Source organism: Psittacula echo, assembly GCF_963264785.1.
Source record: "Psittacula echo genome assembly, chromosome: 2".
In the NCBI taxonomy this organism is placed as follows: Eukaryota; Metazoa; Chordata; class Aves; order Psittaciformes; family Psittacidae; genus Psittacula; species Psittacula echo.
The window spans coordinates 139,440,058-139,467,885 of NC_137737.1; the positions used below are offsets into that span (position 1 = coordinate 139,440,058).

At 41.1% G+C, this 27,828-nt stretch overlaps 1 protein-coding gene across 1 annotated transcript in view; it reads left to right on the top strand.

Annotated features, from left to right (window-relative positions):
• GRHL2 (grainyhead like transcription factor 2) overlaps positions 1-27,828 on the top strand; it is a gene marked incomplete at both ends in the record, with an annotated part of 64,903 nt that overhangs the window by 30,488 nt on the left and 6,587 nt on the right. Inside the window, 7 exons of the mRNA XM_080609726.1 lie at positions 2,895-2,989; positions 12,355-12,513; positions 18,427-18,514; positions 18,602-18,741; positions 20,910-20,941; positions 22,357-22,451; positions 27,231-27,316. Of these exons, the coding sequence (XP_080465852.1) occupies positions 2,895-2,989; positions 12,355-12,513; positions 18,427-18,514; positions 18,602-18,741; positions 20,910-20,941; positions 22,357-22,451; positions 27,231-27,316 (695 nt within the window). The remainder of the gene's footprint in view (positions 1-2,894; positions 2,990-12,354; positions 12,514-18,426; positions 18,515-18,601; positions 18,742-20,909; positions 20,942-22,356; positions 22,452-27,230; positions 27,317-27,828) is intronic.

The window sequence follows — 27,828 nt, forward strand, 5'->3', positions numbered from 1 at the left end:
CATTTCTCTCTTATTTTGGATTTCACTCTGATTATCAAGTATATCATAGAATCATAGAATAGTTAGACTTGGAAAGGACCTTAAGATCATCAATTTCCAACCCCCTGTCATGGGCAGGGACACCTCACACTAAACCATGTCACCCAAGGCTCTGTCCATGATGATGATCAGGGGACTGGAGCACCTCCCGTATGAAGACAGGCTGAGAAAGTTGGGGCTGTTCAGGCTGAAGAAGAGAAGGCTGCGTGGAGACCTCATAGCAGCCTTCCAGTATCTGAAGGGGGCCTACAAGGATGCTGGGGAGGGACTCTTCATTAGGGACTGTAGTGATAGGACAAGGGGTAATGGGTTCAAACTTAAACAGGGGAAGTTCAGATTGGATATAAGGAGTAAGTTCTTTACTGAGAGGGTGGTGAGGCACTGGAATGGGTTGCCCAGGGAGGTTGTGAATGCTCCATCCCTGGTGGTGTTCAAGGCCAGTTTGGACGGAGCCTTGGGTGGCATGGTTTAGTGTGAGGTGTCCCTGCCCATGGCAGAGGGGTTGGAACTAGATGATCTTAAGGTCCTTTCCAACCCTAACTATTCTATGATTCTATGTAGAATATAATATTGGATTGCAGCAAATATTGATTATTTAGAATCAGTACCATAATCTGACAAATACCAGAATGGGTTCAAACATGGACATAAAGAGTGGGTGTGGAAGTTTTGGATTGGGGTTATTTGTGCTCTAGAGTCTTGCCCATATTTGTTGTGCAGGACAGTTTGTATTATTTATATGCACAATACAAAACCTACTACAGTGGCATGTAATGCGTGCAAATTATTAGTGTTTAATGTTGTAATTTGCCATAGTTTAATATGAAGTTTACCCAACAAAAAGGAAATAATTCCTGTAGAGCCATTTTCTTGCATGTGGAAGAACCCCAGTTTTCTGGTAATCACAACAGCAGAAGAGGAAAAGATGTAGTCACACTGGCAACTTTCAGATAACCTTGAGTGTAAATGCTCTCTTAATCAACTGAGGATCCTTCTTTAAATAACTGTAAATTGAGGGGAATAGGATGCACTTCTGCTTTTAAACAGCATGTCACATAGATGCTCCATGAGATTTGTGTATGGCAATTAAGGAAGTGGAGGCATGTGTTGGGGGAAGGGAAGGGCTGGTGGGATGTGAGGTTCTGACAGCCATTTAAGAGAAGAAAACATGTGTCTTTACAAGACATGTTGTTCGTGTCTTTCCAAAGTGCACCTACACAGCACGCCCATATGAAGCAGTCAGTTGCACAAGGCACTCTCTGGTGAATCATAAATTTAAGGGGTGGGTGGATGTGTGCACATGCATATTAAACTACTTATGTGTCTTCTAATTCTTCTTATTTGCATTCCCACACTGAATTAAGATAGTGAAGCCAATTACTTCAGTTAGAAAGGAGATCTGAGTTCATGATGGGAATGAAAAGCATGCTGCCCTCTCAAACTGTATTCATTTGCTGCATCACCAAATATCCTGTGCTGTTCTTATGGTCAGAACAGTGAATTTTTACTGTATCCAAAACCATGCCAGCATGCCTGTGCTTTGTGACGAGAGACAAGTATACTCATTGCACCTCTCAAATGTTAAAAAATTCTTATTGCAGCAATGGTTTTGTTATAAATAAATTTAAAATTGTTATTACTTAGAATTTTTTTTTTTTTTAGAGAGCAACAGTGTATTTTTAGAAGGGCAAAGGAAATGAATACTGAAACCGTTTGAGTTTATGGAATTTCTATATTTATAGAATACAAAGACATCCTCTTTCTATAACTGATTACAAAGCTAAGAGCCAGTGTGCTTCTGAAGCACAGATTCGTGCAATATTAGATCAAGACTGCTGCATGACATGAGCTCAGCCCTCTGGCACTGAGTCCAATTACAGCCCTCAGGGATTCTCAGGAAATGTATATGTCCCAGAGAGAGTTGATGCATTCGCGTGAACAATCTGGAAGTTCCTTTAATCAAGCAGATATTACTTACTTGCAAACTGGGTCTTTCTCTTAACCTATCATCAAAAAGAAAAAAGTGTGGTTGGTTGGCAAAGGGAGAGAAAAGGGGGCTTGTTCTTTCTCATTATAAAGAAGACCTGGAAGTTGTCTGTTTTATGTGGTGTTCCACCCTTACTGTTTTTGGGGAAGGGTTGGGTCATCTTTGAAATTTGGGCTTCTTCCCTCTTGCTTTGCATTCCTTCTGAAATGTTAGCTCATTGATAGTATTAACAGCCCATGGGAAAGAAGTGTGAAGAGGCTGAAGAATTTGTAGTCAGACAATTTAAAAATACTTGGTGTCTGTTTGCTATTTTAGTAACATACACACGTTAGGGAAAGGATTTTTTTTTTTTAATTTCTTTTTGTCTGTTTTGTTTTATTTTTTAAAAATAGAAATCCAGCATTCACTGCAGTAATTCCTGGGAGACTTGAAATGGCTCCACAAGAAATGTGCACTCCTGGTCACTTCCTCCAGTGATAGCTCTTAGCCATTTAGAAAGCTTCTTTAGCTTGTTTATTTACATAAAGATTTAAATGTTTCAATAGCTTCTAGATAATTTTCCAGATTTGGCCATTCGTTAGCCAAGCTAATGAATGCACCCACTCATTCCCACTACAGTCACGGATTCCTTTTTAAGGGCAAGCAATATTTTGCAAGAACATTAGCTGGTAATGTATATGTGTAAGACTCAAGCTGCGGTATATTACCTCTTTGCAATTAAGCTTATTAATAATTCATCACAAACAATATGTGTGGTAGTTTTGATGTATTAGACAACCCAGCTGAAAAAGCAAAGATCTACTATGCATTGTAAAAGAGAAAGTCCAAATCTTTTTTGTGAGTCTTGTTTGTTTGTTGTTTCTTACAGCTGATTACAAGGAGAGTTTTAATACCATTGGGAATATTGAAGAAATTGCATTCAATGCTGTGTCCTTTACCTGGGATGTCAATGAGGAGGCAAAGGTGAGGAAAAACCATGCAGATGGCATCCTTATATAAGTACCATCCATCCTTAGTCACTGTTCCACTTCTCTCCTTTTTAACAAATAAGAAGAAGGGTGGGTGGAGGTGAGCAGGCTCAGCCTCTGCAAAGCCAGGCAAATTGTGGTCTTCCACTGGCCCCAGGGATTCTGGCCATCTGTAAAAGGCAAGAGGGTGTATAATGGTTGGTGGGATGATGTTGTGTTCACACCTGTGTCACTGACAAAGAGACTTCTGAGGAAAGCCTGCAGGGCTCTTGCGATGCAGTTTCTTACTTGTGACCTCTCAGTGATTTTTTTCCATTTAAAATATGCCCTGCCTCAGAAAGAGTAAAGAATTTTTTTCCTTTTTGCAAAGTCAGTTTAGAACAAAAGGTGAATGTTTTCTTCCTCTTTCCTTTCTGTACTATTAGCATCTCCAATAATCAATATTCTGTAAGCTAGACTATGCCTTCTCTTGTGTTTGTGCCATTATTTTTTATTTTGCACAGACTGTCCTTGTAATTGGGAATGAACATATTTTTGAGGACTGGTGCATTCTGTCTGTCTCTCTTAGTGTTTGAGTACCCTCAGACATGGGGTTTTGTGTTCAGGGATGTGATTGCTACTGTGGAATTATAAACCAGGGATTTATAAACCAAAGAGCACTTCAGCAAGTTTCTCACAGATAAGGTTATCCAAAGGGGTGGCAGAGTATTTCAGCTGCATGGACTAGTGTAGGAGAAATGAGAAGCTGCCAGTAATTATAAGAAGTTGTCTCCTGGAAATAGGCTGTGTAAAATGTGTGGGGATAATGCAGAATTCTTGGGGATGTAGAAATAATAAACAAGCATTGCTGAGCTTAGCAAACTCCTGATACTGTTTTCATGTTGAATAGAAAATGCCCAGTGTTCAAGTAATGCTAAGGATCTTTTCAAATACAGATACATCTTCATGCATGATTCCTCACTGCATTTCTAACAGAGCATTACAGAGATTGCATTGTGTTGCGCAAGCAAGTTGTCCTGTGAGAGACTGCATTGAGTACGGAGTGATAGCATTAACACTCACTGTCCTGACTTGCTGACTGAAGGTGCTGAGGTCTGTACTAACAGGGATTTTCATCTCTGATGCACATTTTAAAAGAATAGAGCACTAAAGAAAATACAATGGCTGAAAACCACCTAGCTCTTTCAAAAGCTGGTCTTGGTAAACAGAGTTGTACTTGTCCCGGTTGCTAATGATGCTGTATTTACTCATGTAATGATTACATTCTCACTGCTGCAGATATTCCCCCATTATGTGATTCCATTTCAAAATACAGCGGTATGTTGTCCTCTGCAGTCACAACAGATGACTGCTACGTGTGTGTGATCATTATGCAAGCAAATGCAGGTTTGGGATCTCTAAAGCAATGGACTTTCCCAAGGGCTTTTACAGAAGCAGTAAGGGCTAGGGCTACCTTGCTCCACTGACACCATCCACATTGACAGGGCTGCCAGTTCTTTAACACATATGCATTTGTAGCTGCAAGCCAGACTTAGCATGACACCATTTTGATCTAGGAGCAAGACTTCCACTAATGTCAGGTATTATGCTTGGCAATTTTTTCTGATCTTGCACCATTGACGTTGCTCTTGCCTTAGGTGCCAGAACATTAAGAACACAAGTCTTGCAATGATCACTGGAAATATAGCAGAGTAAGATGTTAAAATAATGACTGTCTTACTGTTGCTGGATTAAAAAAGTGCCAGGAGTAAAATGTGAAGAAAGCCACATGTATTTCTGCAGGAAGTAGTCATTAAAATGCAAATTAGCTTATGCATATTCATTGGGGGGTTTAGTTATCGAATATCTGAACTTTTAGGAGCTTGAACTGCAAACGTATTGATGGAAGTAAGAGGATTCATAGCACGCTTTGGTATTGGGCTATCAAACATAAATCAGGTTGTACCTGAAAGCTTATCACCATGCATGAAAGTGTTTCCTTCCCCACACGCGTGTATACACGTACTCACATGCTCGCTCCTGTTAGAGAGTCTAATACAACCAGTTGCACTGGGTCTGGGGATTCCCATAGGATGGCCCTGCGGTTGTTTGAAAGCTGTGGACTCGGAGGCACGTCACTGAAGGCTGTTTTTTCTCCAGCAATTACTTCATCCAAGAGAAATGAAGAATTTCAAGGCTTAATTACAGACTCTTTTCTTAAGCTTTTGGAATGATGATCTTTTAACTGGCTCCATTGTTTCTGCTCAGTGTTGTTTTCCCTTTTCAACCACAATTTCAAGATTAAGACTTAACCTCACAGACACAAAGGCCTTTCTCTTCCGAGTCAGACAAAAGCGGCACAGAGCAGTTCTTTCCAGGGCCTCTGAGATGTGATGTGATGAAGCGCTCTACTGGCCCGGGAAGAAAGAAAGAAAACAGACTGGTCATTGAAAGTGCACAGAGGAACGATCTTGAAAAATCAAACAGAAGAAGCAGAAATCATCTAACAAAAAATCAAACCAAACATCCCTGTCTCTCCTGGGAGGCTAAATCGTGCCTCTAGGAAGACTTATCTGGAGCATCGGGTTTCTCACTTTCCTATTCCTCCTGGAGGGCAGCTGATTTAAGGCCAGATTTCTCCTCCCCCACACAAGCAGAGCAGTACCCTCCTCCTGAAAGCCTTTCAGGATGAGGGTATAACAGTGTGGGTGTGACAGTCAGGATCTGCCTGCTAACAGCGAGCCTGTTAAAGGTTTGTAAGGCAGCATTGTGCCTGGATCTTATGTGGAAGAAACGGACATTCAGAGCGTACAAGCAGAAGCCTCTCTTTATGAACTCAGTAACGTGAAGGGAACTGGGGTGTTGGCTCCAGCTTTCTATGCCTTGTCGCTTGTGTTCTGACTGTTGCCTGGCAGAACAATTCAATGGAAGAGGGAATCTTGTACAACACTGTTGAGCTGTGGCATAATATCGCTGTTGTTTTCTGTGGACTAAGGGAACAGCACCAAAGTCAGAAACACCACTCCACTAGTTTCCTTGGCTGTATCTGGTTGACAACAGATACAAGGGGACAAGCAGTCCCTTTGCCTTCTGGCAGAGCAGAGTTAGGCCTTGCACATCCTTATCTTTTTCTAGAACAACATCCTTTTGTGCTAGGGCTATTGTTTAGAGGTCACCGTGAGGCTTGTGGTTCAGAGCAGGACACAAGAAAATGAGGGGAAAAGTCTACAGCCATGTTCAACTCTTCCTTAGGCTTCTTATGCACAGACAAACATACTGTGCAGTAAGGAAGCAGAGGTAGGAAGTGAAGTAGGTACAGAAGAGAAGGCTGCGTGGAGACCTCATAGCAGCCTTCCAGTATCTGAAGGGGGCCTATAAGGATGCTGGGGATGGACTCTTCATCAGGGACTGTAGTGATAGGACAAGGGGTAACGGGTTCAAACTTAAACAGGGGAAGTTTAGATTGGATATAAGGAGAAAGTTCTTTACTGAGAGGGTGGTGAGGCACTGGAATGGGTTGCCCAGGGAGGTTGTGAATGCTCCATCCCTGGCTGTGTTCAAGGCCGGATTGGAGAGAGCCTTGGGTGGCATGGTTTAGTGTGAGGTGTCCCTGCCCATGGCAGGGGGGTTGGAACTTGATGATCTTAAGGTCCTTTCCAACCTTAACTATTCTATGACTCTATGAAAAACACTTTATGTACACTCCATCTTTGTTTCTCTCCCATTATTTACTTTATGTATAAATATGCAACATTTATGGACAAGGTGATTTGTTGACTCCCTTTGTTTTAACCTGAATGCAATGTCTGGTATTTTTAAAAGGGTTCTTTAAAAATGGTGAGGACGCAAACAGCAGTTAACCAGGACTGGCTAACTTTTTAACCATCTTTTAGAAGTCTTTTCATGATATGCTAGAAGGTAATTAGTTGCCTTGCTGATGCCCTACAGAAGATTTCCTACAACATCTGGCTGGTTGACAAGGTTCTAGTGAAGGCTTTTGAAACGAGAGATTAGTTTTGTTTTTGATAGACATATATCTGCCTGCTTGCAGTCTCACTGCTGACAGAAATTAGTTTGCAAGAAAGATAATTAAGAACCAGAAATCTCCTGGTCAAAGGTGACTATCTTTGTCATAAATCATACCAGCCCTTTGAGATGCATCTTCTCTCTGATTAACACTTCAATAATTTAAAATGAATAGGATGATATTACTTCTGAAACAATATATTAATTGTATATTTTTATGGAAAGTGCTTTTTAACCTAAAATTCAAAGTCATCTTAAAGTAGACAAAATTACTTTTCAGTGATATCAAGAAATTACTGGTATCTGCTAAGCACTACAACTTAGACATGCAGGGAACAGACCTTGGTGAATATGATATTCAGGCAGGTGCTGTCACATGCTTTTTAGCGTGTACAGTAGTTGCGTGCTGTGCATTTGTTGTGTATACTTGCATGCAATCATTTTCCTGCTATATTTAACTGATCTTTAATCCAAAGTATGCTGAAGCCTCTGGGAACCTTTCCAGATATTTAATGAGTTTTGGCATAGCCCATACAGTAATAAGCTGTTTTCAGTGACGGAGTGATTTTCAGGATTAGGTTTTTGGATACTGTGGGCCAAAGTCAGCTATGATACCAGTGGGCACAATGGTAAAGTCAAGCTTATAGAGCAGCACAGTTTCTAGCAATGATTTGTATTGTGGCAATTCCTATTTCTTTAACATTGGTAGTGTTGCTAAGGACAGGTTTTGACTAGTATAAGAATTATTCTTAATTAATTTCCTTCTTAACTTGCATGAAATTTCATATAATTAGGAAGGAAATTAACATTTTCTCTATTCTCAAAATTAAAAGGTTGGAGGAAAAGATACTTCATTTTGGGGAGCTAGTACTAGAAATTATGAAGGATTAGACTTTGCAGCTGCTTTATTAAACCATGTCTGTGTGTGCAAGCGTGCATATATATAATATATATAAATAAATATATATATTATATAATGCCAGGCAATATATATGCACACACAATGTATCTATTAAAGAAAAGTTAACCTGTGGTAGCAAATAATGTTGAAATTTCAGTGTGTACAAGTGGCTTGGTAAGTATATATCTGAGATTCAAGGCAAATGGCATTTTTGTGTAGTTGCCAGGGTGGGGTGTGGGTTGAGGAAGCTTCAAAAGAGTAGTGTAAACATTTGCTGGAGACGTTTGTATTGAAATAAAACAAAGGTCTTACCTTTGGATGGGATTTATAAGGTAACGGCTGGCAGGAGAAACTATAAAACCACACTTTTTGTGTATACGAGGGGAATGATGGGATTGATGTTAGTAATTTGAGAGACAAGTCATTTAACTCTTCGTTGTTACAGTCTGGAGGGATGAACCATTTTTAAGTAGGATTTTGCGAAGACCCATCACCCATGCATAGATTCTATGTATTGCCATAGAATCAATGCAATTTCCAGTAGTCAGTAGAGAAATTGCTTTAAGTTTCTGGTTTTGTGCTGTAAAACGCTTTTCCCTCCCTTCTGCTCTTGGCTCTTCCTGAGACGGTGGGAGCCAGAAACGTAAATATGTAAATAGTAATAAAAGGCTTATATTAGAAGTTTCGTAACAGTAGACCTTTAAAGTGTATAAGCTGAGAGACCACAGCAGGAGTCATGTTGGCTGGATTAAATGATAAAAGGGGAAACGCATTTCTGAGTCTTGCTTTCTCTTAAGACATGTTACTGTGTTTGTGTCTTGTACATCACTAATTATGCTGCAGTATTTAACAAACAGTCAGTAATTCACATAATAACATCTACACTTTGGAGGAACACCTTCCCCAAAAGAGACAGTGCTTTTTCTAGACAGGCTCTAAACCAAACAGAAGAATTGTCATTATCTTAGGCCACTTTTGAAACTTTCTCAGGCACCAGATGTTTCTCCAAATGATTTTTTCATTGCCAATGGCATGCCTGAGCTGGAGACTCTATGGGTGGAACTCTGTCATTAATTGCTCTAATCTAAGATATGCTGACATTAAATAAAAAGATACATCACTATAACTACAACCCAAATGTATTCCTGATAGCAAAACATTGCTAAAATCTAGTTTGCACAGGAAAAATAAAGTTTGTAAATTAATTCTTGTACAGCTATAGTCACATCCGTTAAAATAGTTCTAAGTCAAATGTAGGCAGGGCCCTAGGGAAAAAAAAAGTAGTGATTTCTATTCCTGCTACTGTTATTTCTACTTAACTCTACATTTTCTAACTGTTTAACTGTACTATGCAAGAGACCAGAGCAAGGAGGATCTTAATCCTGGATGTCTTCCAAGAGAAGTAGAGAGGGACTGCATCTTTTCCGTGGCTGCCAGTGGGGTTGTTTTGCTCATTGTTGCATTGACAGTGTGAGTACCTGCATTAAGGACATTAGCTGCAAAGGAAGGGAAGATGAGGGTTGTAAAGGGCAAAGCAGGCTGTGCTTGGACAGGTGGGTTAAAATCATTGCTGCTTAGAGCAGGTGGCATGTCTTGGTTACTGCTTTGGGGAGGTGAAGGTTTCTGTTCTGAATAGGGGACTGTCCAGATGGTTCTCCAGGTCCTGTTCACCACAGGAGGCTGCTGCACCATGGTGTTAAAACCGGTGCAAAGCTTCAGTCATTCAAAATATAAAACCAAACCCAAACACAACCTGAAATAAACTCAAGTAACAGAACTTATGCCCTCTTGCCTTTGCCTCTGCACAGCCCCTCCATTTTCCAAATCCAAAGTCAGTGTTGTGCTTTACAGGAAAGCTAACAGAAGATTGTGTGGAGACAGAAATTTTTCCCCAAAATAAATGATCTGTGTCAATTCAAATCCATCTGTCTGTGAGGTGCAGATGATACAACAGGAAGTATAGTGCACTTCATGTGCATGAACCTAAGTCACTGCTCCTCAGGGAGGTCCTGATGTATTTCAGTGTCAGGACAAAGATATTGAATCTTACAGCATCAATCTATTATTCATGATGAATAATCTGTTATTGCTGTATGGAGACTCTGGAAACGACAGTCTGTCTTCCCCAGCCACTCCTACTCTGCTCTGTGTTTCTGGAGGCAGCAGAAGAGATGACACACCATGTATGTAGTTGATTAAGGTGGGACAAGATCTTTCTTTTACTTCTCTGCTGAGTGTGCAGCAAAGGTGGTCGATGCACAATCTGCTAGTTAAGTGCAAAGCCTGCACATCCCCTCTCACATTTTAACGTGCAGTTTGAAAGCCCCCTGTGCACAAGTATGGGCTAAAATATTTTCTGAAATACTTCTGCTAAAGTATGGGCTAAAATATTTATTAGATTCTGTTTTATGTCAAACCTCATTCCACTGCCCTGTCTTCAGACACAGTTTAAAGCTTTGCTGATACTGTAAAGGAGTCTGAAGGCTAATGAAAATTCAGGCTGTCATATTTCAAAGGCATGTGCACCCATATCCATGCTTACCTTTGGAGCTGGAGACCAAGTTGTAATATGAAACAGAAATAACACTATCAGCTTCAAAATCAGAGTTTCACCTAGGGCCCTTCCCCGCCTCCCTCCTTTCCCCGCAGTTAAAGTTCAACTATTTCATTTGTAAATGCAGGTCTGTGATACAATCAGAAGCAGAAATGCAGAGGGGCCATTAGCTCAGTCAGGCAAACAAGCTACTCTGGCTCCATCATAAAAAACCCCTGACTGTAATGTTAACTTCTGCCATTAGGGTAAAGTATCCCCCCCTGCCCCTCCCAGCCCTACCAGAGCCCTTTATTCTCATCTGCCTTTCTGTCTTTCTGTTGTATTCTGGTCACTCAAACTGTTGGTTTGGTTTTGGTTTTGTTTGATTTGCTTTCACTGCTTGTGGATGGGGAGAGGTTCCTTCATGCTCACCTTTCCTGAATCCTCCTAGAGCCCAGGCGCCTGTTGGATTCCCCTTTGCCCAGCAAGATGTGCATCAGGTCTGTTTGAGAGACCTGTTTGAGATCCCTTCCTTCCTGAGTGTGCTCATTCTGCTGGAGCAGGTTTCACATCATCCTGGTTCAGGCACTACATACTGGTGGTTTTCTCTGTCCTTTTACTTAGTTCACAGTTTCAGTGGTTTTTTTTGTTTGTTTCTTTCTTGTTTTTTTAAAATTGAAAGTGAAAAGTAGAGTTGGGGCAATACATAATTGGCCCAAATTACTATGTAGTGCATATATTCCTCACTGGAAGAATAGCTGTATCCAGTTTCATCTCTCAAGTTTCGTGTACGCTATCCTGACTGAAAGATACCAGTGATACGTCAGTTCACAATGCTTACTTTGCATGAGAATAGTCCTTGGGAGACTTGGTGGTGGGAGATCCTTCTCCCAGGATCTGTACTAACACATGGCAGATAACACAAATCTTGTCCCATGGTAAGATGGAGATTAGAGGGGCAGAGCTGACTAATGGATATCAGCACACAAGTTGATGTAGAAGAAAAGCATGGGGTGGATTTTGGAAGCAAAAGCAAGCAGTGAGGTTGCCAGGAATGGAGGGCAATGTCAAGTTGTGTTGCTGCTGCATGGTAAAAAGACTTTTGAGAAGAAGTAAGGAGTAGTTTTATAAATGTTTGAGAAGCTCCTCCCCAGTTTGACAGACAGGGTGAGATGCATTTTTGAAATTGAAGACTGACAATGAAGGACCCTCAAAGTAAAGATCAGGAGTACCTTTTGATGGGCTGGAGGAAGTGGTACTGCTGATGAGAGGGTGAAGAGAATTTGTAAAATAATAAAAAAAAAGGTTAGGACTTGATTTTGCCACACTGAATTTGAATTGTGAGCTGTCAGAAGAGCAAACCAGACCAAAGGACAAGTGGAAAGCATGACACAAGATGATCTTGCTATTTCTGTATTGGCAAATAGAGCAAACATATAGAACTCGCCTTTAGAGTGAAACAAGTCAGGGCTAAAGACCTGTGAGGCACATTTTAGGAGGTTTTATTTCAGATTATCTTTAGTCAGTTCCCAAAGACTGAGTAACCACTAGCAGCTGGAGCATGTAAGGTGTACTCCTAGGACACATCTGGTCTGGCTCTTCCACAAAGAATCCAGCTCATGCACTCTGAGCTCTCAGGTGTGAACCAAAGCATGGTTAGTTGGAGCAATCAAATGATTCACCTCAAATGTGAGCTCCTGATCCAAACTGAAGCACTGACACATGCCTCCAAAGTTTCTCCTTCTTATTGTGGTAGCATCGTTGCTGGACTTGGGACAGAAGCAGAGAATAAATGTGTGAATTGCCAGTGTGGGTCATAGATGGGGGTATCTGCTTTTATTTTCCCATTTGTTGTCATGTGTTTCCTGAAGTGTAATGGTTGTTTGCATCACATGTTAAAAGTAATCTCTCTGGCACACAGATTTTCATCACAGTGAATTGCTTGAGCACAGACTTCTCCTCTCAAAAAGGAGTAAAGGGGCTTCCTTTGATGATTCAGATCGATACATACAGCTACAACAACCGCAGCAATAAACCCATCCACAGAGCCTACTGCCAGATCAAGGTTTTTTGTGACAAGGTAAGTGGAAAGCACAGTTGCCACGGATAGAGGAAGAACCTTGTTACACTGTTCATTATTGCTGTATTTTAGACCTAATTAAATGGTCTTTCTTTCCCTAAAGAATTGTGTTTCATGGTAGAATTTGGACCATAAATCTAACAGATTATCATGTAATTATTTTACTGCTTTTTTTAATTTTATTTTTTTGGCTCTGATTCCTCACCTTGTAAGAACAGTTGGACTGCTTAAGGCCAGGATGCTGCAGGTCATGATATAAGAATATAAGAAAAGTGAGAAAGTACAAATGTAAAGATCTCTATTTGGTAGGTCAGTGCTGATCATATACTTACACAAGTGTCAATCTGATGTTACCCCTTCTGGCTCCAATAGCCACAATAAGTAAATGTGGTGGAGAGCTCTCTGACAGAGGAATGTACCTTCCAGTAAAGGCCTGCTAAGCTCTCTTTTATAATACAGTGGAAAACTGATGCATTATCTAATGCAACTGTTTGAAGGTTTTTTCCCACTTGATTACAAGCTGTTAGTTTGGAAGCTTCAATGAGACTTTTATATTGCTAGGATTTTCTTATTAAAAGTAAACTACAAACTATATTACAAGTTCCCATTTTGTAGTTCAGTAATTGTTACTTCTTTCTCTTTTGCACTCCCTCTTGCAAAATTTTCTTCCTTTACATTTTCCTACTCCCGTGTAAGATTTTTCAGCACCAAAACATAGATCATGCCTTAATGAGTCTGACTACTTAATGAGGAGTGTAATGGTCAGCTGTATCTGTCACCAAGTAGACAGTTGTTCACAAATGTTATGTCAGTGATGATTCTTAGAAATGAGTGTGGCCACATTTCAGCTGCGTTTAACACCTGCCAGCCAATGACTTTAGCCCTGCTGGGAAAGATCTTCCAGTGGGGAGCTGCTGCCTGGATTCTAGTCAAGGTTCAGGGATTCAGGAGCCTGCATCTATTTAAGTGCCTTGGAAATTTATCCAAATTAGTCTTGCCATCTTACAGACGGGAATAGAAAGGCAAAAGGCCATGCCCCAGGCAATACGTAGCATTAACTTTTTAATGGAAAGGGTAAGAGTTCAGCTGTTCCAGCTCTTTCTGCTGCTGCTCCTTTCCCTTTCAGAGTTCATTCCCTTGTTGCTGTCTTGACAAGGGGATCTTGAGGACTAATCAGTCAGTTGTGTTAGTGGAGCACAAACTTTGAAAGTAATGAATGTAAATGTATGCGCTGAGGTCTTCTTGCAGTCAAAATGTTATGCTTTCATTTCTAACTTTGAATGTCAAATATTTAGAGATTTGAAGCTACAGCTGGATGTTAAAAGCTCAGTAAATATCAAAGTAACAAGTCATTTTCATCTACCTGTTTTTGAAAAGCAATTAGGAAAATCTGAATTATTTAAAAAAGGAAGGAAATTCAGAGCACAAACTCATCAAGGGTGACCTGTAGATACAACTGGTGGAGATTTTCAATAATACATGTTCATTGCATCTATTTGCTTAATTGGTACTTCAGATATCCAGCAGGAAATGAATGTTGAGTCTTTTAATCAACACTGTCTCAAAGCAGAAGAAAAAGATCACAGGAGTAGTTAAAACATTATCCACATCTAAACTATATTGAGAATGGGAACTGGAGGGCTCAAGGGTGTCGATAATGGGATACGTATCTGTCTAATATAAATGTATACATGCACACAGAGCTTTTTAATTTAATGCAGGGCTGAAAATGAGTTGAATGAATGTAAATTATCAAGGTCAATTCACATGACAGTTAGTGCTAATTGGCACTGGGAAGGAGACTGAAGCGTTCTTCTCCCCTCTCACGCTGCTGTATCTTTACCGACACCATTTGGCTCTGTGCTTTTGTAAGTAAATAAATGGTTGGAAAATTTTCACTTGCCGGTGGCAGTGGGAGACTTGGTCGCGCTCAGAGGAAGGTAGCTCATGGGGTGGGTGCCCTCATCTTCCCAACATGCCAAAATAAAACCCTGGCGCTGGGGGAGGCGCTGCTAAACTCGCCCTCTAGTGACAGCGACAGGGTTTGCTGCCTGTTTGGGAAAGGCCGTGAAGCTGAGACAATTATTGGCCAGCTCTTTCACATGATCAATTAAAGAAATATTATGGGGCCATTTAAAAAATACCCAACCAACCAACCAAACAAAAAAAATGAGACCAAACCAACAACCAAGCAGCAAACACGTAATATTTTTTTATACATTTTAAAAGTGTGAATTTCACTGTTATAACCCAGTCTGACAACCCCTAAGAGAGGGTGGTGAGAAAAGTGCCTGATTTATTACAATCATCTGGATCAGAGGAAGTGTGCAGTAAATTCCTCCCACCTAAGTACCGAAATGTATCTTAGTTTGAAATGTGGAAGAAAAAAATGTTTCTGTGCCTGACAGTGTTCTTACAAATGGTGTTTCTGCAGCGATGGTGCCTCTTTAGGAGCACTGGGCACATTTATATGTTAACTTGGATAAATCACAGGCAGAGGTGTCCAGTTTTTAAGAAACAGCTGCTGACAAATCAATGTCTTCTAGCTGAAATGCAGTGTAGCTGTTGTGGAAAGAGTATCCCTGAAGAAATAAAACCACATTTAGCTAAGTGGTACATACATACATATATATATATATATATATATGATGTATTAGCATTTACTCAGGCAGTTGCTTAAATTTAGTATTCATTTACATGTAAACTAGAGAGTAGCACCACCTCAGATCTTGTGTCTGGTTTGAGACTTAAATGTATGAGATAAAGGCTTCAAAGGTTGTAATCGTGTGCTTGCTCGCTATTTATTCTCCAATCTTTTGCCTGTATTATTTTCCAGTAGGCAATCTTCAAAGCAACTGGTACAGTGCACGTCTTGTTTGTCAGCGCTAATTCTCTCTGCCCTTGCAGTCTTTTTATCATGTGCAGATAATTGATGCTGCATATGATAAGAGAATACAATTTTTATTCCTTAAGTAGGTTGTCAGGGAAACTTGCTACGAGGCTTATTTATATTTATATATTGCAAGATGCTTTAGCCACCATATATGAAGGAACTAGGGATTCAGAGATATTTTGATTCTTCTGTATGTGATTAACTTTGCTGAAAAGAACCAGAAGCATTTGGCTTGGCAAATATAACATTGTTCCAAAATCAAATAAATGAATCCTGTTTTCTTTATGCAGTTCCTGCCATCTTGTCTTCAGTATGGATTGTCACAGAGAAAATGGATTATTATAGCATATTGAGCAAGTCTAATTGCCTATTAATCTTCAGCTTTAGAGAGAAGGCTGAAGTCTTATGTGCCTGTCCTACCAGATGTGTGGTGCTGTGGCCTTGAACTAGGAACAGGTGTACACATGAGCTTCATAATGGTAGAGGGAGTGGTACTTATGAAGATAAAGGCTTTGGTAGGCTGGAGCTACAATGCAAAACATAAGCTTAAGTGAGTCTAAAGCTTAAGGGACTTGGAAAAAAGGTATTTAGAATCAGCTGAAATTCATAGGCTGTGTTTTGCTGATGGCTTGTAGCAGAAACATTTGTTGCATTTATACTAGGTCCATGCATCAATGAAAAAAATCAAAAATTCATTCAGTATGACTGGTCAGAGCCTAATTCGTAGTTTCCTATGAGTGGGTTATTTTTTCTGTCCTGAAGATATGCAAATCCTGATTTATTAGATATGTGTCAGATAGCTCAGCTGTGGAAACTCTCCAGCAGAAATGCTCTGGTATGCAAACCCCTTATTGTGGTCTATTGTCTCAGCCCCTACAGCAATGATGTACATTGTGTAGACTTGGCTGGCCCCTGCACTGTGCCATGTGGAATGCTCCTAGCTCAGAAGGGCTGGTAGGTAGTTTTGTGGGTATGCAGTTGCTGTATTTGTAAAGTGACTGTGGCACAAATAAGCACTGGCGGATGGGAATGGCTGCCCTGCTTGGAGACTGCCTGCACCCCAGGGGAATTGGAGGTGTCTTGCCTTGGATGAATGAAGACAAAGGTGTGAAGCTTTACCAAGGTCATAGCTACAGTGTATATAAAAAACCCCAGTAAAACATATACTCTTTATTGTATATAAAAAGCTGAGTCCTCCTCAGTTTCTGCTTTCCTGAGAGGAAACTTGCGCTTGCTGCCATGCACAAAATAACTTTCACACTTCATCCCACTGCCTGAGAGCAGCAGCATGGCAGCACTGAGGTAGGACTGTGGCCACCTGGCAGAGCTGCTGGCACTGGTCTTTCAAGGATGTGCCTTCTGCAGAATAGAGGCTGTGAGGTATATTTTTACTCCTTTCTGTTAAAGAACAAGTGGCCTTTAACAATTCAAATAGAATCATAGAACCTTTTGGGTTGGAAAGGACCTGAAGATCATCTAGTTCTAACCCCCTGCCATGGGCAGGGACATCTTCCACTGGACCAAGTTGCTTAAAGCCCCATCCAACCTGGCCTTGAACACTGCCAGGGATGGGGCAACCACAGCTTCCTTGAGCAGCTTGTTCCAGTGCCTCACCACCCTCACAGTAAAGAACTTACTCCTTATATCTAAGCTAAACTTCCCCTGTTTAAGTTTTAACCCATTACCCCTTGTCCTATCACTACAGTCCCTAATGAAGAGTCCCTCCCCAGCATCCTTATAAGCCCCCTTCAGATACTGGAAGGCTGCTATGAGGTCTCCACGCAGCCTTCTCTTCTCCAGGCTGAACAACCCCAGCTTTCTTAGCCTGTCTTCGTATGGGAGGTGCTCTAGAATCAGTTTTGATAGGGGCACATCTCTGAATCCCTCAAGTTCTACAGCTGAGGTCAATGACAGCTAGATTGGGTCCTGGATCTGAAGGCAATGTGTCTGTTAGACACCTTCATGTTTATTAAAGAGCTGTTTCTTTCTCCACCATTTTCAACCTCTATAAATTTATTGATAGATCACAGCCAGGAGTACACCTTTTCCTTGCATTCTTTTTGAGCTTGTTTCAATGGCTCATGTGTGAATTTTGCCATCTTGAGTGGATATTTTTGGTTTTCCTTACCTCCCTCCCTCCTTGCTTTTAAAGAAACTTCTAATTTTAATTTGGACAAAAATCTTTAATTTCGCATGCTGACTATCTGGGACCATATGGATCTTTAATACCCTTCACAACGTGACGATTCGTATTTATAAAGTAAATTAGGAGAACTTCAAAGGAGGTGTTGCTGCTTTTTATGTCAATAACAAGTTTTATTTTCTAAACTTGTTGAGAGTGTATTTACATAACAGAAGCTTGCAACTTCCCAGGAGTTCCTGGACCCTAACAGGGCATTGCTTTCCAGTTTCTGGAGGGCTTCTCCCTGTTTGAAATGCCTGTATTTTTCTGTAGGAGCCATTGTGCTGTTGGCAAGCTGTCAGTGTAGCCTTCCTGCACTGGCAAATCTCAAAGGCCTCTACAAAGCTGGCCGCAGTGAAGCTGTGCCACCCCCAGATGAGGTGGGTGGAGGAGAGTTTAGGAAAAAGCTTAGCACAGACATGATCCAAGATGACAGCAATCCAGCAGGTGTTTTACGTCAGTACATACGCAAGGTATTTGGTCTGAGTGCTCTGTCCATTGCAGGGGCGCTGGGCTCAGGATGTCCTGTGCACAGGATGTGGTGGCAACAGCCCCATGCAGACTGCCCACTGCCTGAGCCATCCATCCCATCTCATCCAAGCCAGTTCCTCTTGCTGTTTCCAGTCATGGGGGGATGCTGGATGTGCCAGCCTGAGTTTTGGGCATTGGTGATCCATCCAAAGGTGGCATATTCCCAACAATCCAGGCAGATTTATCTGTAATGGGATGACCAGTCTCTATTTCAGCTTTTCTGATGTGTGTGTTGCTGTAGCTCCTGGCATTGCAGGGTACGACGTTCACAGTGGATAATATCTGTGGCTTGTCTTTTTTGCATCAGGGAGCAGAAAGGAAAATCAGAGATGAAGAAAGGAAGCAGAACAGGAAGAAAGGCAAAGGCCAGGCATCTCAAGCCTCATGTAATAACTGTGAGTAAGATGGGCCTTTCTGGTTTGGGGCTAAGTCACACTTAACATGCCTCCTCTCATAACTGTGTTGCTCTGTGATCCTCCTAGCAGCGGAAGGGAAGTTGAGCGCACTCCCTCTGCAAAAAAAGAGCGATATCACCTTCTTCAAAACAATGGCTGACCTGGATTCCCAGCCAGTTCTCTTCATACCCGATGTTCACTTTGGAAACCTACAAAGAACTGGACAGGTAGGAAATGATAATGAGAGGAGCCGGTGCCCACCTACTGCCTGGCTCTTGTGCTTTGAGGCAGGGTTTAGGAAAATAAATCGCTGTTCCCAGGGACCCCTTGTTTGAGCTCTTGTTTTGGTAAATGTAGCTCCTGGTGAGTCACTTAAAAAGAACTTACAAAAGACAAGTGCCTTTCCAAGTGCGAAAGAGGAGTTTATGCTTCATTAACAACCAACTGGTTTGTGTTTGTTATGGTTTTGAAGTTCTTTTGCTAAGAAGAAAGAATGAAAGAGTCAGAAATTTTGAAATAGGAGGTTGTGACTGAAAGACAATGTGCTATTTGGCTTGATGAGATAAAGTGCCACCTTGTGGTAGCAGTGATCGACCTCCTTGTCACTACTGAAAACAAAGATCAAGCTCTTACATGTATAAGGAGGTCCAGAGGAAGCTCACTGAACACCATTGCCCATATCGTGTCAGCATCACCTGGAGATCTGAGAATTTCTTGGAAGAAAAGGTTTTCACTCTACAAAGTAAAAATCTATCATGCTAATGCTAATATTCAGTATTGGCAGTCATTATCACCAGTAAATGTGAAGAAGTCTTGGCTGACTTGACTTTTTAAGACATACTTTATTACTTGCTGGGAAATTGCAAACCTGAATTGAAGGGTCAACTCTGCCAATTTTTTGAATATGAACCTGTTATTTATTGACAACTTGGAGAGTAGAATGAGACCTTTATGCATGTGTTTATAAAGACAAATAGTAGGTGAGGAAATTTAATATGTCTTGCTACCAAATATTAAAATAATGAAGTTTAAATGACACTGAGTGTTGGAATTGTCACTTATTTTAAAGCAGTGAGATTTGTGGTAGAGCGAAGCACAGGGAGTGCAGACACTGCAGTTGCAGCTGTCACTGACTGACTCTCCAAAATTGGAAAGACACCCACTCACATACATCTCAATGCTGGTACCTTCTGTCCTCATGGCTTTCAAACCAGAAAGTGGATTTGTTTCAAAACAGGAGAAGGTGGAAGCATTCCTTGGTATATATAATCCTGTAAATAATTTTCTAAACTAACTGGAAGATGCCCTTGTTTGCTAGCTCTTGGGCAATGTTCAACCCCGTCTCTCTTGCTGCTGTAGAAGCTGAAGTTTTTGCATTCTTGCAATCCTGAACTTGTCAATTTAATTGTATATTACTTAACATAAGAATGATTTATTAGGATAACAATTTACTGTTTATGAATGTTTTATTATGAGAGTGTAGCCACTTTCAGGTGCTGATCACAGAAGGAGTTACAGACCTCAGCTTTGCACACACACAACTCTGAGCTATCTTCATTGTACAGGTTCAGAAGTGAAGAGCCTTGTGTGCTTTTGAGTGTTGCCAGCACAGGTGCTGGAACCTGCCTGAGATTCCTTGCTCTGCCCCAGCAGAACACAGGGCTCTGGTGCCCTGCTTTGCCCCATGCTTGCACAGTAACTCAGCAGCTGGAATGCTGGTACAATTGTTGATGCAGACCCTCAGTGCAGGCACGTTGTGAGGCTGATTGTTCTGTAAACCTTTTGACAACAGATTGTGATTTTATGCCTCCCCTGCTGTTAGCTGCATTTGCTGCTGTTGTCAATTTGGTCTCAATGACTGTGAGCTATACCGATTTGCACAAAACAACGGTCTGGACTTGAGCTTCTGCTCACAGCACAGTTCTGGTATAGTTCAGCTGTACCATAGGTAATTGTATTTCCATTAGGCCTGTAGTTTAATATGTTAGTCTTTATAGTTTAATTAGATTTTCAGACAATATTAAATACATACAAAAAGCTTGTGAGTGTTGTGGCTAAAATTGTATTAGGGGTAATTCAGGTGAGCTGTGATCTAATTTAGAGGATTGTAAAATAGCTGGAAAAATGATATAAACCAGGGAGAGGGCAATGTCTGTCAAAATGCTTCAGTATATTTCCACTAGATGATATTCAACAGCAGTGTTTTTAAGCCATACTTTTTCCAGATCACAATTAGAGCTAGAGATGTTTGTATTTTATAGAAGGAAAAGGATTTTTAACAGATAAAAAATTGCAAACCACTTGTTATCTTTTCTCCCTTTTGAAGTTATTCTGATAAGCAGGTGTCTGAGTTTTGGGAATAACTATTTGTTTTTTTATTTCCCCACCCTTCTAGGTTTACTATAATACAGATGATGAGAGAGAAGGGTAAGACATTTATTGTTTCACAAACTTCGCAATTAGCAGTTCAAACTCATAGAAAGCAGACACAAAACATGAAATCAGATAAAGCTGATCCCCTTTCTCCTCTTTCCCTCATGTTCCCCAAGTGCTAACAGTAGGCGAATAATATGGAGAACTGGTAGAGGGAGGTTTATTTTATAGTAACTTTGTTTTCCTTCAGGTGAGCTGGCTGCTTTTTATATCTGTTTTTTATTACATTTCCAAGTAAAATATTTAAAGAACTCTAAGGTTCAGTACAGGAACAGGACAATATATTTGATAATAGAGTACTTACATATATAAATGAAGCACTGAATTTCTGAAAGCATTCCTGAAAGCTGTTTAGTAGTGCGCATGTGCACATGCGTGTATGTATGCAACAAACAGGAACTGCAGAGAGAATATCCAAGTGTTCCAGAAAAGAAAGGTGGAAAGAGGAGATCCTGGGAAGGGAGATGGTTGGAAATGGGAACATCCATATTTGGCTTTGGAGGGACTGGAGGAATTGCATGAAGTCCCTGAAATACTTGTGAAATAAAGGTTTTAACATGTATGGCTAAAGTTCAGCTAGTTTTAACTGTAACGTGTGCAAGCTTGAATTCTGAGTGAGCACCCTCAAATCTGAGAGCTTGGAGTAACAGCTGAGCTCACGTAAGCCTGCAAGTGTCCTGTGGCAGGGATTGGCCAGGCCCCTGCAGCTAACGTTGACTTGAAAACATGAGGCCCTTTTTTTTCTTTTATGAAGCTAATATTCTTCATAAGGCTCACAGTGGAATTAGAGAAACAAAGGGTTTGAACTAAGCACACTGGTTCAATTCTCTCCTCCAAGACTAAAAGGAGGCACCAAGTTCTGCCAGAGTTACGCCAAAGGAAGGGGGCAGCTGTACTGCTCTCAGCCTTCAGCTTCCGCAACAGAGCATTTCACAGCTTCGGGCTGGATCTGGCCCAGCATGTTATTCCTTTTGAACTTGCTGGCATGTATGGTCTTCGATATTAGAAGTATTGCTGGTATTACTTGAGGCTGTCTCCTTGACCCCACGGAGGAAGTGAATCAATGTGTAAATGTGGGTTCAGCTCCTTAGCTGTTTCTTCCCCCGCCCCCTTCCCTCAAATTTAAACAGTTGAGGGCTTTTGGGGTTTTCAAAATAGTATGTAATGTTGGAATGTATTTCTCTGTCACCTGTCCCAGCCAATCAGTCTGAGCAATTTGAGAGGGCTGGAGAGTTCAGTTAAGCATCGAAAGCTAAATCTTTGCAGTCTCTGGTCTGGTGCTACTTGAGTAGCTAGTGGGTTTTTTGCCAGAGTACAAAGTGAGTCACGACTGCTGCTGTTGTGAGTGGGTCTCCTCCCCTGCTGGGAGCACAGTTTTACTGACATAGTCCCTGTTGTGTGTTTTCTAGTAGCAGTGTCCTGGTCAAAAGGATGTTCCGGCCTGTGGAGGAGGAGTTTGGTCCATCCCCTTTGAAACAAATGAAAGAAGAAGGCCTGAAAAGAGGTAATAATTCTTAACAGTTAGAAATAATGCTGGGGTACTCATGATTTCAAGCTGGGAAGGGCAGGTGTGGCTTGGACCAGTCAGTTAGTCAAATGTGGGGTAGATGGGAGAAGAGATCATTACACCTGCCAGTATACAAGGAGACATTTAAACAAGTCCTCGTAATGACTTAGAAGCAGAAAACAAATTAGAAAGGACTGTGCTATCTCAAGAAGGGATCAAGACAAAAGTGTACATAAAATATAAAAAAACTAGAAAGCTTCTTGATCCTTGGCCAAGCTACGTAGTTCATAAATGTTCCAGTAGCAAATCTGTGGTTGTCTATTTTTAACTTTTGCTCATCTTTTCTATTCTGGATGGGATCACAAGCAAATATGCAGGATGCACTGGGTCAAATACAGAGACCTAACACAGGCAAGCTCCTGCTGACTGCAGACTTGAATTAGCCTGAATAAAACCTTAGAAATTTCCTACCCAATTAGAAATACAAGGCATGGAGAGACATCTTCCAGCAGACCTAATTGAATTGTTTAAGAGTTTGCTTCCCTTAACTGTTTTTACTACACTGAGTGAATATATAATCATGTTTCATATGCTATACCAATTCGTGTTTTCCAGTCTGCTAATGAAGCTTAAGTTGAGTAAGTAACATTGAAGCAGTGGTTTAGATATTCCTGTTAAACTTTGCACTGAAAGTAAGGATGAGCAGATAATGATTTTGTCCACAAAATCTGCTTTGTGTACGGTCATTTCCAATGCAGTGCTATAGGTGACAACTTCCTACACTGCCACAGTTAGACAGCCTGGAGAATATTTGACATTCCTTCAGTCTCATGAGTTCTGTCATGTATGTTTATTGGAAACTCCACGGTTTTGACCAGCTTGTATAACTCAAACTTGCAAATGTTTGAGGTTCCCCCATCGGTTTGTGAGACAACAAAGCAACAAGATAGAGAAGTGAGCTCAATTATTCTTAGCTGCACCATTTGTAAGACTCATCTGAGCTTTAGAAACAGTTTCCCATGAGCATTAGCAAAGTTTCTCTGTTGGTTAGGGTGATGTTCTTGAACCAGGGGAAGCATACAGGATTACAGGATGGTGACTGATATCTTCCTGGACTAAATGTGAACATATCCTTGTTTTAAATAAATCCTCAATGAATTATGTGAGGTCAGCTCTGAGTGCAGACTCGCATTTGGCTGACTCAAGGCATTGACCAAATTCACACTATCAGGGCTCCATCAAGCAGAATTGCACAACCACTAGGGCTACATAAAGAACTGTCAGAACTGGAAGCCTGGAATGTTGCCTGCAAGAAGGTATTGGCTTGCTTTGATTATTTCTGCCCTTTGCTGTGGTAAGTTGTTTTAATATCATCCAGGATTTACAACCATTTCAAGGGGAAGATTTCAAAGAAAAAAAAAAGTTTTTCAACTAGTGGCAAAACTATGCTAAGTAATTAAATCCAGGAGAGGCACGGAACCAGGGAAGCTGGAGGATGCTCTATTCACATCCCCTTCCTGTTCAGTGTTTCTTGCAATTTGGATTGTGCTGGCTGGAGGCCAAGCCTCTTCCAGTGTGGCCTTTGCTCTTTGAACTTCCTGCCACAGAGAATCCATCCTGCATCTGGGATTGTACTGGTGGAGTAAAGCTCAGCTGAATCTGCCCATTTGACAAAACTGTGTTTGCCACAGAAGTCATCAGGAATTAAAATGTTTTGCTGTTTTTCCCAGGCTTAGCCACACTAGAAGCTAGTTTTGTTCTCCCAGATTTATTTGGTCCAGCAGAATCAGTAACTTAGAAGAGCAGGTAGAGATGGAGCACTGGTGTAATCTTTGAGAGACAGCAGGTCTGATATGTGAAAATATGCATTAAAAGCAATGTAATCACAAGGTGGCTCTTTATTGGTAAGTATCACCCAGTGAGGTGTTCAGGCCCAGCTGAAGAACTGAAGTGACAGTGTATGGCCTCGCCTCTGCCTGATGGACCTAATTGTAGTACTCTCTGGTGGAATCAAAAGTATTAAGGGGCAGCATGCAAGAGAACGGGGCTGAAAGGGTTTGCAAACCATTGGTAAAACAGGGTTCATATTCTCGGGTAGCTGCATCTTCGTGGATTATTCCTTCATCTCCTTGACCTCTGAGGGGGATACAAGTGCTCAGTGCAGAAATATAGAGTATGTTAATCTGCAGCAAGTGTGCAACGCAGCTAGTCACTTGGCTAGACTTGTGGCCTGTTCCTGTTTTGAGTTCCCAGTAAGAGTTTTCAAATCACTTTCCCTTTTGGATTTCATAGGGAGTTTCCCGTTGATTCTAAATCCAGCAGCTGCATTACAGATAAGGGAGATTTCCAGTCCTCTAGTTCTCAGCTTGAAGAAAGTAATATTTTTGTTCATATATATTGCAAACTGTATTATTAAAGTGAGCACATCTACAACCTGGTGACAGCAGGATCAGGGGGCATCAAGTATGAGTTGTATCACATTGTCACACGCATGGCTTGGCATTCAGTGGCAATGCTGCTGAGCCCAGTAGAGCCTTTACAGCCCCTTTCCTTCCATCCTGGCTGTGCTTGCTGCTGCATGCCAGCTGGCCTTCTCTCCGTAGTTATGCTAGCATGAAGGCTTGTGGGGCTGCATTGTAAGCTGAAGCAAGGACCTGATTTGTCTGAAGAACAACTCAGAAAAAAGGGTTGTTTTTTCACTCACATCTGCTGTTTGAGAGAGTTCATCATCCAGGAAAATTCATTGAGACGGGCCAGAGTAACAGAGCATAAGGGCAGGGATGAGACAGGAGCTTCTTAAGGCATCACTGTCACCAGAAGTTATTTATGGAAGAGTGCCTTAGTGAATCAAAGCTGGAATTTTCACACCTGTTGGGGGAAATTAAAAACCAGCAACCCCCCATATGTTTACTAATCCTGGCTCTCTGTGTGTATAATAGTGATTCAAGTTTCCTGTTATCCTTGTAATGGATCCTTCATTGAACATAACATTGCCTGACAAGCCAAGCACAAGAGATTTAAAGCTCAGCACATGGATTGTATGATGTCCCCAACTTTAACCTCAGATCGAGTGATTTTTTGCTCCATTCAGATATGTTTGTAATTATTAATTAATTACAGAGGTCCACGCGATTGAAAAGCCAGGAGTTACAGGACAGCCCTCTAATCATAAGGAAATAATTACTGGTGAAAGTAGCACATTGAGCAAGTGCTTGCTCATGCAAGTGAATGTATCAGACCCAGTAAAATCTAACTACTGATGCAGATTTTTTCTGTTGTTCTCTTACATTCTGACAATTGTTTAGGTTGTGACCCAACAGTATGTCAGCTTCTAAGCCCTTTAAGAGAACACTCTCAGGCAGGTCCCAGAGAACTATTAAAACATGGGCGAATAGGATGTTGGCTCTGCATGCCTGTGGTAGCAGTTTGAATTAGAGATTTAAAAACTCAACATTATCCTGCACATCTGATTTGTAACCCAAGGCAGGGGACAGATCTGCTCATGTTTTACATCTTTATTTTCAGTCATTTCAAAACCTGGGGCAAAGAAGATACAGAGAAGGTACATTTCTCTGCAAATGGGCCTGAGTCCACCCTGCTACAGTCTTGACCTGAGAGTTAGGTTCCAAACAACTGCTTTTGCATGAAAATGCTATCATCTCTGTTGTTTAATCTGCAAGTCATCCATTGAGTTACCTGGTGAAGATATCTTTTGGACCGCAGGTTTCAAAAGACATCTTTTTCTGTGTACCAAAAAATGAGAGATGATTACCAATGTAGTTTCTCACTCAGACTTAAAATACCTAAGAGTGCATGCGTATTTGTACCTCACATGCAGCCCTGCTATTTAAAAAGGCAGTTTATTTAGGGAACAAAATAAGTTCTGGAACATCTTAGTTATCTTGGTACTTTATCCGTCATGCGAGATTACGCCTAACCACTTCTCTAGTGTTTATGTTTATTTGCTTTGTAGCTGCCTGCTTTGCTTTTGCCATGTCAGCAGGTTTCCCCCTCCTACCTGTACAAGTCAGATGGAGGAGAACAGAGCTGGAGAGGGCAGAGCACTGTGCCTGTGAGCCACTGAGACACAGCAGGACATCTGAGGGAGGAAGAGGACATCTTCAGGGGTACAAATGGCATTTGGGTACCTGAGCAAGAGTGGGCACACATGCAAATGCCTGCCTGCCAGCTGTGCTTTTGAATGTCTCCCCTGTAAAGTCTCAAATGACTTTGGACTTGTTCTTTCCAGTGTTTGTTTTCAGACTAGACAGACCCATTTGCAGTAATCTGTGTGGTAATGCCAGAGAACTGTTTCTTTTCCTTGTTGTTGATTTTGCTTTGAAAGGCTCAGCCGAAGGTAAACCAGTCTTAGCTTTTCTGAATGTCCTTTCCCAGCCTTTTGGATGAAGCTTGGAGAGGTGCAAGACGAGACACAGTTTTAGGAAGACCCAGCTTGTGTGATTTGCTCTGACCCAAGGACAGGTTCCCAGTGCTTTTTAGTTTCTCTGATTTCAGTTAATGGAGGTTGAAATTCTGGAAGATATAGCTTCCTTACTAAATTTGCTGCATCTTCTTTGTGTGCTTTCAAAGCTACTATGATGTGTCTTCCCCATTTAGATCACTAATGATATAAGAGCATATCTTTTTAAAGTGCAGACTGTCTTCAGCACTTCATTTTATCTGACGTGGATTAATATTTGTTTTTCTACTCAGTGTGGGTTGTTTCATCTGTTCAATTGACTGAACCTGCTCCAAGTTTGACTTTTTTTGTTTCAGTGCTTTTGTATGTGAGGAAGGAGACAGATGAGGTGTTTGATGCTTTGATGCTGAAATCACCCACAGTAAAGGGGCTAATGGAAGCGGTAAGTATCTGATGTCCTCACATTGTTTGTCTTTCTTAGCAAGAAAATCTTGTGGCTTTCAATGTATTGTTGAGATAAAACGTAATCTAAAGATGAAATTATTCTCAAATACATTTAAAAGAAGAGGCTTTCTGAGGCACGCCTCTGAAATGCTGGCATGTTCTGAGTTCAGTGCTGTAAGCAAGTTGCTGGGATTAAATAGTGTCATAGAGCTGATTTATTGGAGACCTGTGCCTTGAGGAATGGAGGTAATTAACCAGTGTCAGTGAGGTAGAGAGGTGCAGGCTCCATTTTCTGAAATGTTTCTTTCTGAACTGATAATTCTGTTCAGTTGCCTGTTGAATCTTCTGTAATGTCCATTGGTGTGTTCACAGCCGTCTTTTAAAGAAGAGGCCCAAGGATGCACTGTTTCTGTGTGACTCTATATGACATTTATGCAATTGCTGTTATTAGCATATCAGAGGCAGCTGCTGAGCCAGTGCAGACTAGTCATTCATACCTTCAGTCTACTT